This window comes from Contarinia nasturtii, unplaced genomic scaffold (assembly GCF_009176525.2).
Source record: "Contarinia nasturtii isolate CC-2019 unplaced genomic scaffold, AAFC_CNas_1.1 Cnas_scaffold_78, whole genome shotgun sequence".
Lineage (NCBI taxonomy): Eukaryota > Metazoa > Arthropoda > Insecta > Diptera > Cecidomyiidae > Contarinia > Contarinia nasturtii.
The window spans coordinates 2,270,281-2,283,734 of NW_022197436.1; the positions used below are offsets into that span (position 1 = coordinate 2,270,281).

At 32.7% G+C, this 13,454-nt stretch overlaps 2 protein-coding genes across 3 annotated transcripts; both read left to right on the top strand.

Annotated features, from left to right (window-relative positions):
- Positions 1–272: 272 nt before the first annotated feature.
- On the top strand, positions 273–5,518 carry LOC116337443 (TOM1-like protein 2). 2 transcript variants are annotated; one of them, XM_031762021.1, is made up of 9 exons: positions 273–851; positions 2,880–3,331; positions 3,408–3,673; positions 3,743–3,933; positions 4,000–4,083; positions 4,165–4,282; positions 4,354–4,402; positions 4,643–4,693; positions 4,768–5,518. In XM_031762021.1, the coding sequence occupies exons 1-9, from the start codon at positions 782–784 to the stop codon at positions 4,942–4,944; spliced, it is 1,458 nt and encodes a 485-aa protein (XP_031617881.1). In that variant the 5' UTR covers positions 273–781; the 3' UTR covers positions 4,945–5,518. The 2 variants fall into 2 exon arrangements, with proteins under 2 accessions (XP_031617881.1, XP_031617890.1); XM_031762030.1 differs by having other exon boundaries at positions 782–851; positions 4,354–4,390.
- A 254-nt stretch (positions 5,519–5,772) lies between these two features.
- Positions 5,773–9,581, top strand: LOC116337138 (retinal dehydrogenase 1-like). Its single transcript, XM_031761486.1, has 12 exons — positions 5,773–6,002; positions 6,967–7,019; positions 7,109–7,314; positions 7,376–7,542; positions 7,678–7,760; positions 7,860–7,904; positions 7,984–8,227; positions 8,294–8,431; positions 8,664–8,738; positions 8,800–8,972; positions 9,040–9,234; positions 9,328–9,581. The coding sequence occupies exons 2-12, from the start codon at positions 6,984–6,986 to the stop codon at positions 9,433–9,435; spliced, it is 1,470 nt and encodes a 489-aa protein (XP_031617346.1). The 5' UTR covers positions 5,773–6,002; positions 6,967–6,983; the 3' UTR covers positions 9,436–9,581.
- The last annotated feature ends 3,873 nt before the right edge of the window (positions 9,582–13,454 follow it).

Genomic DNA, 13,454 nt, shown 5'->3' on the forward strand with positions numbered 1-13,454 from the left:
AATATTTAGCAAATATTCGCAATTCTAGCATTTTCAATGAACTTTTATCACATTTATTTCGTTTTTCTCATTTGAAAATGATGAATTCCATTCGAAATCTCTTTCTGAAAAACATAATAATAATGAAAATATGTTAGCGCAAATTTCAATTGAAAAGAATGGATTTACTTCATTCTGGTATATATAAAATGTGAGTGTTTATTTAACCCAGCCACAAATACATATAAACAAAATCACAAACGCACACCAATCCATGTATGTATTAATTTATTTACGCAGAACCATATAGAGCGTCGTCATACATGGGTTTGGGTGACTATTATCGTCGTATAATATTTTGACAGATTGAGAATAACATTTGTCTCGAAAGTCATCATAAGCTACTGCAAAGCAGTACACACAAAGTAGAAAGGCCAGGGTGAAGCGTATATAGTATATCAAAACGCAAACAGAGTAACGAACAGAAAAGAAGAATAGAGAGAAGAAAAAAAAACACACAACAAGAAACAAAACAACATTCATTAAAAAAAATTATCCGTATTTCGTCTAATCAAAATCAATGTGTAAATTTGTGTAAAAGAAATCTATAACGTTTTAAAATTGTTTACGCGTCTGTTCTATTATATATATTTTTTTTGCGTTTTCGGGTGATATTGATGTGTTTTATTTAGTTTAAAGAACCAAGTGCAACAAAAATAAAAAAAAGAAAATAACAAAATCCATAGAACTGATTCCGATAAGTAATTTTTTCAAAAGATTTCATACAAAATAAGAAAGAAAGATGTCATCATTCTTCAATGTTAGCTCGTTGGCCGGCAATGTATTTTCTACACCAATTGGACAGCGTATTGGTAATTTATTTATCCATATTTCTCATATAATTTAAATGATTACTACTCGCGGTAGTGACACATTCATCGACAATCGATACATGCAATTTACGTATACCAGTTTTTTTTTCTCTTCTCAAAAACAAATCACTATGTGTTACATTATGGAGTCGGAAAATTAACCAATTTGTGGTGAAATATAATATATTTACCGTGCTGGTAATCATTCACATCATACAATATTAATTATAAGAAACGGGCTAACAAGTGCCACATATGACACAATAAAACGAGAAACAAAAACAATAACAGCACCGTCATATATACGGGTACGCCGTATTTACATATGCCAAATTAAATCGGTTTATCTATTTATTCCATTTGCTCAGGTTATTTTCTCTTTTTTCCATCACACTTCCATCTCTCTGTATATTTTTTTCTGGTTTCACTTTAACTCAATCGGTAGAAATCGGTATTTATTTCCAGATACTTCTGTTTTGGCTGAAAAATTTCTAATATCTTTTATGAAGAGAAGAGAAAAAATGACTGTGTTAAAATAGAAAATTGACGCCTAAATATTGTGGGGTTGCTGTGGGTGTTTTTTTTTTATTCACGTGATATACTCAACGTCTGTCTGTGTTGCATTTTCACTCCTGGTTTTCACATTCATTATTCGCGTAATGATTATGATGATGCAGAAATTACATGTATACTCACACTTTGATATAGTACTTTATGACATACTCAAAGCAATGGACGTACTATATTCAAAATGATCTTATTGGAATCTGATTTGATTCCATGGCGAAAAACAAACAATTTTAATGACATTTTTATTTGAAAAGTTTGCTATTCGAGTGAAAAAATTCCACTGGGCCTATTTTTGGGTAAACAATTTTTGTTAGTTCTTGCTCAAACAAATGTTGCTCTTTGAGTCTTTGAGCCGAAACTCTATGTGCATCGGAGAGGAAAAAATACAACATTTCACGTTGAAGTGATTTAATTTAATCAATTTCAATTTCAACCACAATGGCGTGGAAATTACACAGCTATTTTGATGTGCTACATCACCCACAACATCTCTTGCTCTTTCTATATCACACATGAATCGTTGAGGTGAACGATTGTTTTTATTTTTATTTTGTTACAGCTACTACAATATGAAATTCTCTTCAAAACGATTTGTTATTGAAATCGCTGAAAGAAATCATATGCGAAAAAAATCATTACTTGCAACAAAATAAAAGATATCATTATTAACGATTTACGTTTGAATGTATAATATTTTCAAAATAATCGTGATCTGGTTAATCACATAATTATCTCAGCGTAACAAATTGGTATCTAGTCGAATGGGTTTAAGGTTTTTTTTTTATCTTTTTGAAAAACACCGAAAATTAGACGAATAATGATTACAATACGTTCATACAATAAAAAGAAACAAACCATAAAAGTCGTAAATGTGTGTCATGTGTGTACAATTGTACATAAACATCAGTAAACAAAATTTCACTATAAAATTAGTCATTCCCTCGAAGAATCCAAAGTTCGTCACTTTGTATTTGTTTATATTTATTTCTGGATTTAAAAAAATATCAAGTTACAGGTCGTTACAAGGATGTTTGTGTCTTTATATAAATATTAATTTAGTGTTTACATTGCTCGAAAATCGATCCATGTGAATCAGATAAAAGACGTTTTATTTACCTCTGTAGATTAAATTTCAAAGAATCGATATCGCTATCGATATCATATTAGATGAATATTCTCCGTTCCGCCAAATGTCTATGAAATATGCATCACCTTTCTTTGTCATATGGCGGACTGTGTTTTGTTTTTTGTGCTGCTTCATCGGAGTATTGATTTTCCATCGTTTAAACTTTCAAATGAATATAATGAAAAAAAAAGAAAATTCTTATTGTTGTATTCAGTTCATGCCATCAATTTGTTTTGTGTTACGTCTGGTCATTAAATGGTTGAAGTAGTAAATTGGAGTAAACCATTATTTACTCGTGTTTTTTTTTTGTTCCATTTGAATTGAAAATATAGAACATGCGACGGACGCATCACTTGCCTCCGAAAATTGGGCGCTCAACATGGAAATTTGCGATATGATAAACGAATCATCGGATGCGGCACGTGATGCAATGAAAGCTATACGCAAGCGATTATCACAAAATGCCGGTAAAAATTATACAGTAATCATGTATACATTAACGGTACTCGAAACATGCGTTAAAAATTGTGGCAAAGCATTTCATGTGCTTGTCGCAAACAAAGAATTCATACAAGATTTGGTGAAATTAATTGGACCAAAAAATGATCCACCGGCCGTTGTGCAGGAGAAGGTATTGAATTTGATACAAATTTGGGCCGATGCATTTCGATCACAACCGGATTTGAATGGTGTCGTTCAAGTATATCAAGAGCTGAAGAGTAAAGGCATTGAATTTCCTGTTGCCGATTTGGATGCAATGGCACCCATCTACACACCACAACGGGTAATTTTTGACACATTTTTTTTTTAGTTTTTATACAAGAGCACAATAAATCCAATGTATTTCTTCATGTATATAGAGTGTGCCAGAGAGTGCATCACCACCGATTGTTTTATCGGCATCTCCAAAGAATCAGCCAGATGTAACACAAGCCACAGTGCCAGCTGTTACCATTCCAACTGGGCCGGTTATACTTTCACCCGAACAAATTACCAAATTACAGTCGGAACTTGAAATTGTCTCAATGAACATGGCCATTTTTGGCGAAATGTTGACTGCACTTAAACCGGGACAAGAAGATCCAACTGATTACAAGCTTCTCGCCGATTTAGGTCAAACTTGCAGGTAAATTTTTCGATGCGTACTCACTTTGATTTGTTAATTAAAATTTCCATTTCGGTTTTGATTTTCCAGTGAAATGCAGAGCCGAATAGTCGATCTAATCGGCCGTGTCACACACGATGAAATAACCGCTGAATTATTGCGACTAAACGATGAACTAAATAATTTATTTTTGCGATACCAACGCTATGAAAAGAATCGTGACCCGAAAAATTCATCGACACCATCAGCTATACTTGGAGCCGCATTGCGTGCTACCAGTGGTACATAGACTTTTTTTTACTTTAATAATGATATTGAGCATTAAATGAAAATTTCGTCAATTTTAGATGGTAGAGATAAGGATTCGTTGATCGATTTGGAGGATTCAGGCGAATCCAATGATAAAATTTCCAACAAATTTTCGGGATTATGTACGTTTTTTATTCCACAATTTTGTTTTCTCGTCATTAAAAAACTGTTCACAATTTATTTTCTTCTTGAAAAATTAACAGCTGTTGGTGGAATGGCAAGCTCACAACTATCACAAATTAATAATGTTACAGCTCAATCAGGCAGCAAGGATGTCGATGAATTCGATATGCTGGCGCAATCGAGAAATGATGCTAAGACGTAAGCTGGACACACAATAAGAAACAAATTCAATCACATTCATTAACAAAAAAATATTATTTATTTTATAGTGGTACACCTTCGAAAGGCGCCAAAAAATCCGAAATGGTTAGCATGGCTGTAAGTATACTATATAAGTAGTATGCTATGGATTTTCGTTATAATTTTTCTATTTGGAGTCGAGAAACAAGAAAGATAAAACACACAACTGCATTTCAGTTTGTATTCTTTTGTTATTCTTGGTTGAACGATCTGTTTTTTGAAGAAAAAAAAATTCTGTTCATTTTCTTCATAAAAAATGCTCCATATGTAAAAAGTCCAGCAAAAAATATTAACGGAAGATGTTTTCATTTCTTTTAGAATGCCAGTGAAAATGAGCTCGATGAAATGGCAGCTTGGTTGAAGAGTGCCGTAAGTATTTTGAAGTGTGGTGAAATTATGTCAATATTGTTATTAAATGCCAATTCCCGAAAAACCCTAAACAGGATGCAAATGAAAAAGGTCCCGAGGATAGTTTGACCAGTACCGAATTTGAGAGATTTTTAGCTGAACGTGCTGCTGCCGCTGATAATTTACCAAATATTGCAAACAATGATTCGAATAGTCAAGCACCAAAAAAAAATTCAACATCGAAAAAGGCCGAAGATAGCTTACTACTTTAGAAATATATTATATAAATTTAACCATATTAATTCTACACTAACCTTGATCAATTGGAAACATAGAAACGCAGAACCAAAACGAAAAACAGAAAATGATGAAACAAAAATAATACGCAATTTTTTTTTTAAATAAATGATTTAATATGACACGAGAACAATTCACAATAGAACCGTACATTATCATTCCACAATGATATTGATCAACTTGATATATAGCAAGGAAATGAATCTATTATTTATACATATATATATATATATATATTTATTATTTAATATTTGTGAATAATTTTATTGTATTTGATGAAAGTGTCAAGCTTACATGTGTTATATTTTTTATTTAAAAAAAATCAAAAGAAAAAAAACGAAAGAAAAAAAGTAGGCAAACCAACACACGAAAATCGAAATATAGACATCCGCATGTCTTTTATATATATTTTTCATAATTCAACGTTTTGACTTTCTTTTTAACGTTTACTTATTGAAATGAAATACATGTTTTGACGTATATTTAATATATTAAAAATCGCATGTAAAAAAATATTGCAAAACAGCAACAAAAATGGTGACAAATCATTTAATATCGATACAATAAATTATTACACCGAATATTTTGTTTTGTTTATTATTGTTTGGGTCTGCTTGGGTACTGTCAAACGTATTTCGTATATGAATACACTGCAATATCATCATAAATACATTCTTATTTGACAATAACCACAGATGTCAACTACGTCTTTAGAACATTACTAAATTTTTTCAAAATTAACAAAGACTTTGTAATTATTTAACAATAGCTGTCTCGTATTCGATCGGTTTTCAATTTGAGCGAGCGAGAGATAGAGTACGTATTAAGAGTGTTTAATTTTGCATGTGTTTGTGTCTAATCCACTCAATTGGAAAATAGCCGGCATACAAAGCTGCACTTATCTCTTTCAAACACACATCAGCATTATTCGTATTCATATTTCATGCTGTGAAAAGATTATATACTTCAATTCTACATATAAATATCTGCGACTCTCCAGCTGAATTATTCAGTTTCAATAACACTGCTGAAGGTAAGTTATTGTTTGTACTGTTTTTGTTTTTTTTTTGCATCTGTTTTCAATTTACGTCGTTTGTTTGATAGTTGTCAACTATCGGAAGGCAAAAAAATCTCCGTAGACAGTTGTTTAAACAACTCAAATTTATTTAAATCAAACATTTTGATTCAATTTTTTTTTTTTGGCGTGAAAGTTCGATGTTTTTAAATATCATGTCATTTTTGCATAAAAAAATGAACAGAAAAATTCACAAAGGATTTTTTTTTTTCAAAACATACACATAGAACTTCTTTAAAATTAATGAGCCAAAAAGTTGTGGGTGTTTAATTCTCGTGTGTTTTTTTAAGCTCACCGATATTTTAAATGCGTAACAGTGATAAATAACGTATTTTGGTCAGCAAATCTCACTCAAATTCGGAATGATATGGTTTCTCAAATGAAGCGCAAAACTTGAGTATAGTTTTTTAACGAGAATGTTAAATGAGTTTTTCATGTATAATCTCTAAATACAACTTTTTCATTGAAATGATGTTGCCTTCAATCACACTCCAGTGCAGAGAGTGGCAGACAGTCACAATTGAATAATTACAATGAAGGCAAATTGAATAAATGGGCGAGACGGGTTTTTATAAATCTAAACGACAGATTATTGTGACTTGGTTATTTTTGTTCATTATGATCAATTTAATGAATATATAAAGTAACGAGAGAACGAAAAAAAATCGGCGATCATCCGAGACACTTAACACAATCGTAGTTTTGCATGGAACCGTAGATGTATTTTTCCATGATAAGCGTCCATTGAAATATAAGACAAACGATAAGATTGAATGAGAATGTTACATTTAAATTGCACATTTTTATCAACTGTAAACAATCGATGTTTATTTATCGCACACTCGACCGATGCGCAAACATTGTGGTTCGAGTGTCGGTTTCTTTTTTCAATTTCACACTGTAATCAAGTTTTATATATCAGTTTACTTGACAGCAATAATGGCCAACCCAAATCAAAAAATTGTCTACACAAAGGTAATAATTTGTCATGAATTAAGTCAAGTCAAACGAAATAAACTAGATATTGATTTAATTATTTGATATATGTTTCATATGCATATCAGCTTTTCATCAATAACGCTTTTGTTGATGCGCAATCCGGTAAAAAGTTTGCAACTTTGAATCCAGTGACGGGAAAAACTCTGGCAGAGGTCGCTGAGGCCGATAAAGCTGACGTTGATTTGGCCGTTAGCGCGGCAAAAAAAGCATTCGAACGTGGATCGGAATGGCGTAATTTAGATGCATCACAACGTGGACGACTCATAAATAAGTGAGTCGTTTTTTTTCTCGCTATAATTATAGATTATGTAATGATTTTTTTTTGGCATTAGATTGGCCGATTTGATTGAAGAGCATAAAACCGAACTAGCCAGCTTGGAAGTGTTGGACAATGGAAAACCTTTTGCCGAAGCTGATTTTGATATTCAGTGTTCCATTGATACTTTTCGGTATTATGCCGGTTGGTGTGATAAAATTCACGGCAATACAATTCCAGCCGGTGAGTATGTATTTTGGAAAGACTATTTTCACACATATAAATAGCAGACATGACTAATCTATTATAGACATATCCATAAACTGTTCCTAAGTGTTACAAAGTGACGCCATAAAAAAAATTAATTGTTCGTTTCAGATGGTGGCAGCTTAGCAGTAACTCTCAAAGAAGCCGTCGGCGTCGTAGGTCAAATCATACCTTGGAACTACCCACTTTTAATGGTATGTGTACACTGTGAATTAATGAAATTTTGTTAATTGCTAGGTTAATTGTTTGTGCATAGAAATGAAATAAAATCATAATTTCAACTAAATTTTCAGCTAGCTTGGAAATTCGCACCAGCATTGGCTGCAGGCTGTACAATTGTAAGTGAAAGAACTTTTTTAACTTGAACTATTGTTTTTTTATACATGAAACAAAAAATATTTACAATAAAATGTGTAGGTGTTGAAGCCAGCAGAACAAACTCCATTGTCTGCATTGTTTGCTGCAGCATTGTCTAAACAAGCTGGCTTTCCAGATGGTGTTATCAATGTTGTGCCGGGCTTTGGTGAGACGGCCGGCCATGCAATTGTCAACCATCCCGATGTCCGCAAAGTTGCATTCACTGGATCAACTGAAGTTGGTCGTATAATTGCAGAAACTGCAGCCAAATCAAATTTGAAAAAAGTGTCACTTGAGCTTGGAGGTTCGATATTCGATTGCATTTCTTTTTTTTTTGTTTATTGAATTTTTGGTTTTTGTTTTTTGATAGGCAAAAGTCCACTGGTTGTCATGGAAGATGTCGATCTGGATGAAGCTGTTGAAATTGCTCACAATGCATTATTTGCTAATCATGGACAGTGTTGCTGTTGTGGCAGTCGTACTTTTGTACAGGAAAAAGTCTATGATGGTAATTAAAATAACATATTAGTCAATTAAAGAAAGAGATTATCTTGGGGTTACCCACGAACTCGATACTAGAAAAACTAGAACATATTAGAAAGATGTCAAATGTACATGTTATATGGCGTTTTACTAGAAATATTAGAAAAAATTAGCACATATTAGAATCCGTGGTTTCCCCCTCGGAGATTATTCACTTTAACATCTTTGGAAATTAAAAATTATTTTTTTCTTTGTAGCATTTGTCGCAAAATCTGTTGAGCTCACTTTGAAACGAAAGGTTGGCAATCCATTCAGCACCGATGTACAACAAGGTACGGAATTTTTTCACACATTATTTTTCATTGTTGATCAACCGTCATTTTCTTGAAATAGGTCCTCAAATCGATGCTGAAAGTCAGCAAAAAATTCTGAAGTACATTGAATTGGGCAAAAAAGAAGGCGCCAAATTGGAATGTGGTGGAAAGAAATGGTCGAACGAAGGATATTTCGTCGAACCAACCATTTTCTCAAGCGTCACTGACAATATGACCATCGCACAAGAGGAGGTATATCATTTTCATCTTTGTTAAACTCTCATCAATCTTTAAGTCATTTCTTTTTAATAATTGAAAGATTTTCGGACCGGTACAATCGATATTAAAATTCAAAACCTTGGACGAAGTTATTGAACGTGCCAATAAAACTACGTATGGTTTGGCTGCTGGTATTTTAACCAAAAATATTGATTGGGCTTTTACATTTGCCCGTGCCGTTGAAGCTGGTTCGGTATGGATTAACTGCTTCGATGCAACAACTGCTCAAACTCCGGTAACTTTTGCCATTTGATAAAAGAGATTCTATTTTCACATTCAATTTTTTTTCTATTTAATTTAATTATAATTTTAAAAAATGTGTTTACAGTTTGGTGGTTATAAGCAATCTGGACATGGTCGCGAACTTGGTGAGGATGGTCTTGAGCCCTATCTTGAGACTAAAACAATTGTCGTCAAACTTCCAACCAAAAACTAAATTCTTTCACAAGCCAAAGAGGCTTCCTTAAACCACACAAATGAATATTATTTTCAAGTATTTTTTTTTAATATAATTTATCGCATCAATCCTATTAATGAAACTCGTAACCAATAAATAAAATCGAACGTTTAATAACACTACAATCATTTCTGTATTATTTCGGAATTATCCATTGAAAGATTGTAGAAATGTATATGACATTTACATGAAACACGAAGAAAATTAATATTTAAAAGCCATTTGATGAAATTATTTTACTCTTTGAATGTTTGAATGAAAAAATTAAAAGGAGCGATTTAATCGTCATAATAAGTGAGAAACATAGACAAAGAGAGAGAGAGACAAAGAGAAATTGAAATCTACGTGAGTTTTACACTCTTTATTGAAACATTTACAAACGTACAACACAAAGAGTAGACATGTAGTGTGCATTAATTCGGTCTTTACCCATAAATTTTTTCGGTCTGAATATCACCAAGTTTTCGCTTGAAAGGAGACGGAAACGACAATGAAAGCCATCATTGAAATTCATGTGGCCAAACTCATTCATAATGCAATAACCGTAGTCGATAAGTGCTTTTGGTCCTTTTCTCAACACTTAAACATGATACTGTCTGTCTGAGCACCGTACTTTTCGCACTAGCGATAATCAACCACACAGTCTTCTTTTTTTATGTAGTCATGCTGCAGCTTAAGATGAAGAAAAGAAAAGGAAAGATAAAGGGTTGAACACATGGCCCCGCGCTATATAACATGGCCCATGACTACGACATATGTAATTTTGATAAATCTCAATTAGTCGATTGAAATGCTGATTCAGTTATTAAAATTATGTATGAAAAATATGTGTCAACTTCTCTCTCATTTCAAGTTGTACACTTGGCTTATTTTCGTTGCGAACAGAACAGCATTTTTGTCTCATTTCACGTTTGTATCTCTCATCGCTTTTTGTCTTTATTCGCCGTTTGTTTGTGTGTCTCTTTTATGTTATCTACGGAACAAAACCGAACAGTTTGATAATTTCTAAAAACATACTCTCAACACTTTGAATGGATAGTCAAATTCCAGTCGATGTCAAATATCAAAACATCATTTACTGAACAATACTAAAATATATCGATTATGAATATGTATCAACAACTTTTTTTTAATTCGAAATTTTGCATTTGGAAAAACTTTACTCGATTTTGTTTCAATTTGACATCGACCGAAATTTGACAAGCCATTCAATACATTGTGTAGTAAAATGCATTACCTAAGTCCCAAAATTAAGAAACTTTCGATTATTTTAGAGACATAAAATCAAAAGAATCAATCCAAACCGAGCATATTGATATGAAAAAGTGGTCAAAATCTGTTCTTTGTGCACTCCATCTGGCTTCTATGATCCTTTAAAAACGAAAGTCCCACAATTTTGACAAGAATTTTTATGTTTGTCATGACACATACACCCGTGTTAGTCATATTCTCCAGACATGAGAATTCGTAAAGTGTATTTTTGAGACGCAAAGCACAGATAAAGTAAATAGGTATAAAATGACGGTTATATGGAAGCATGTTATGCAGAAAATTTCAAACGTTTTCATTTTTCCACATCCATTTGAAGTAGTCATCTCTTATTTAAGTTGGCCTTTGAAAAGCAAGCAAGATTCAAGAGGATGACGAATGATGAATAGGATCAATATTAAAAGTGGGTTTTTGTATGTGTTTGTGTGTCGACGTGGCTTTCGTGTTGAGTCAAATTCCCGAAACAGGCACATGCTCAAATGATAATGGTTATTCTTATGGTGTTGAAAACTGAGTTGTCGGCTACTTTTGAAAACTCCAAGTCGATTACATTGCAGTGAAGTTATTTTTCGTTCGCAAGACACATAACACACAATATGCTAATTTAAGTGGTGGCTTATGAAAGAAAACGCTAGAATAATCATTTAACGCTAGAAAATGTGTCCGGTGGAAAATGCTACACTCGCACTTTCTGTCATTTTCATTCGCTTTTTCTCACTTTCTTTCGCTTTTTTTTTTCAACGTGTGATTATTTTTTGAATTGAACGATATGGTAATTTGGCGAATTAATGTTAATAACAGTGTTCACACAATTTACCGTTGTGGTTGTTTCGTGAACTGAATTGGTGGTGCTCATTTCGATTTACCATTTTGTCAGCAAGGATGATTTGTTTTTTTTTTGCCGCAACAACAACATGAATGAGGACCAAATGTGAATGCAAATTCTACACCAAATAAAAGTTATTCAACAACAAGTTTTTGTTACATGCGTTGCACGTCTTTCTCTAGCAAAACTGTAAAAAACGAAATGAAATGAATTCGAAATCATTTGTCAACACTGTTTTCTTACTTCTGCGATTAAATTCAATTTGCTGTATAAATTTGTAGCCAGAAGTGGTGTTCATTTTTGAAATGAAAAAAAATTCCATTCACCAAAAAAAGCGAATAAATGAGCTCTGAGTATGAAAAACGACCGCGAACAGTGGAAGAATGGAATTTTTCATATTTCTGGATTCGATGAAGTAATAAAAAACGTGTCACAGAATCTTGGGGGTCCAAATTTAATTTTGCCATTTCTACGATTCTTATGATTTCTGCAAGCAGGAACTGCATACAGGCCAACTAAGACCATTTAATGTAAATAGATAGATCTACATATATTTCGCAAAAACGTCTATTTAATGCATATTTCAACTCGGACGCTGTATATGCTGAGCTCAACAATGGTGTCATTGTTTGAAATGAATAAAAATGTTTGTAACCACCCGTGTACAAAAAAAGTGACTGACTATTTTGGGACAAACTGACTGACTATTGACTGTAAAAACAAGCAACCTTAGTTAAATTTAGTTAACTTCAACCAATTAAACTAAGCTATGGTTAACTGCAACAGCTAACTATAGTTGACAATAATCATAGTCACCCGATAGTCGAAACGTCCCAAAATAATCGCCTGACTGACTGAGTAACTATAGTCGATTGTTTTCCATAGAAAATTTTAAAATTCATGAATATAGCTAACTATAGTCACTTACAGTCAATAGTAACTTAGTCACTTTTTTTCCACTCGGGCATGGTGTTGACATGTTTTTACTTTTAATATTCATTTCACATTACAGAGAAAAATGATTGAGAAAAGACAACGGCTCATTTACATAGGAAAACGTCAATTGATATCGTTGGAATACGTAACACTTAAAGAGTAAAGAATAAAAGACTTGAAATAAAAATTTAATTTAAAAATGGAACACAGTGTTTTTTTAATGCGATTATATACATGCAAAAAAAAACGCTGCATTTCAAGTTTCTAGATTTTTATTTCAAGTTGGATTTTCACTCCAGATCATTACATTATTTCTAAAGAGCATATCGTCCCCAGCTCATAAAGAATTACTACTGTTTGGTTTCCATAAATCACTTACATATCGTATTTCTTACATGTTATTTTTATTAACTCTCAGCCGAGATAATTTCATATTTCAACAAGTCACTTCGATTTTAAAGCAATAAAAATGAAAAATGCAAAACTGGTGATTTAAGCAAAGTCGAACAGCCACCATACACAATGTGATATATCTGAATTGTCTGAATATTTATGGCCGGTTTTGTAAAAAAAAATGCGAAGTGAATTTTCGTCGGATTTAGTTCTTATTTTATAGTGATAAGACATGGGTCGATCCCAAATCAAGAGCGAAAAAAGCATTCTAGCTGGATAAAGATTGTATATAATACTATATAAAACAATAAAAGTGAGTGATTTACGATATAGTTGTCAACCGTTTGTTTACATTCGAACGGATATTTTCGTCAGAGATGTTCGATCGTAGAGTGTCGCAGAGACTTTGTATTCGTCCGTTGCTTGTTGGCTGAAATTCAACAAATGAATACGAACAACTTTTTGATTCAATTGATGCCATTGATCGCGACATTATTAACCAGTAATGTGCGAGCTACATTTTACAGGGGGGGGTGATTTTTCAAAAACTAAAAATTCTCTCATCTGAACAACA

Excerpts from the sequence above, each read along its gene's own strand:
- LOC116337443 (XM_031762021.1), top strand. The coding sequence starts at position 782 with ATGTCATCATTCTTCAATGTTAGCTCGTTGGCCGGCAATGTATTTTCT. Across the intron at positions 3,674-3,742 it reads GATTTAGGTCAAACTTGCAG|TGAAATGCAGAGCCGAATAG; the intron begins GTAAATTTTTCG and ends TTGATTTTCCAG. Across the intron at positions 4,283-4,353 it reads TCGAGAAATGATGCTAAGAC|TGGTACACCTTCGAAAGGCG; the intron begins GTAAGCTGGACA and ends TTTATTTTATAG.
- LOC116337138 (XM_031761486.1), top strand. The coding sequence starts at position 6,984 with ATGGCCAACCCAAATCAAAAAATTGTCTACACAAAG. Across the intron at positions 7,020-7,108 it reads AAAAAATTGTCTACACAAAG|CTTTTCATCAATAACGCTTT; the intron begins GTAATAATTTGT and ends TATGCATATCAG. Across the intron at positions 7,905-7,983 it reads TGGCTGCAGGCTGTACAATT|GTGTTGAAGCCAGCAGAACA; the intron begins GTAAGTGAAAGA and ends TAAAATGTGTAG.